The 286-nt window shown below is 72.7% G+C and overlaps 1 protein-coding gene across 2 annotated transcripts in view; it reads left to right on the top strand.

Moving 5' to 3' along the window:
• Window positions 1-8: 8 nt before the first annotated feature.
• Window positions 9-286, top strand: part of LOC103918162 (coiled-coil domain-containing protein 173-like) — an 8,883-nt gene continuing 8,605 nt past the window's right edge. For both annotated transcript variants that reach the window (XR_663672.1, XM_009325419.1), the window contains exon 1: window positions 9-123. Coding sequence is in view for 1 of the 2 variants with exons in the window: in XM_009325419.1 (XP_009323694.1) it covers window positions 26-123 (98 nt within the window). In the remaining variant the exon portion in view is untranslated. The remainder of the gene's footprint in view (window positions 124-286) is intronic.

Below are 286 nucleotides of genomic sequence, written 5' to 3'. Positions count from 1 at the left end.
GGCCCGCGGCGGAGAACGGCCGACGATGGCCCGCGATGGGCCGGACGCCATCCGCCGGGAAGCAGAGCTGGAGCACAGCCGTTACTTGGACCGCCGGGCCGTGGCCCAGGAGCAGCTGGCGCAGTGAGTCCGGCGGGGTCCGCCGGGCGGCGGCGGAGCCTTCAGGAGTTGGGAGGGGAGTGGGGTTTGGGTTAAAAAAATCTTCCCGTGGCCAGCTCCCTGCTGTCAGGACCCGCCGGCGGCTGCCCGAGGAGGGGCGCGCCGGGCAACCACGACAGGAGGTGGG

The sequence above is a fragment of the Pygoscelis adeliae genome, unplaced genomic scaffold (assembly GCF_000699105.1).
Source record: "Pygoscelis adeliae isolate BGI_AS28 unplaced genomic scaffold, ASM69910v1 Scaffold106, whole genome shotgun sequence".
In the NCBI taxonomy this organism is placed as follows: domain Eukaryota; kingdom Metazoa; phylum Chordata; class Aves; order Sphenisciformes; family Spheniscidae; genus Pygoscelis; species Pygoscelis adeliae.
The sequence above is the reverse complement of the archived record's forward strand: the minus strand, read 5'-3'. Positions and strand labels throughout refer to the sequence as shown.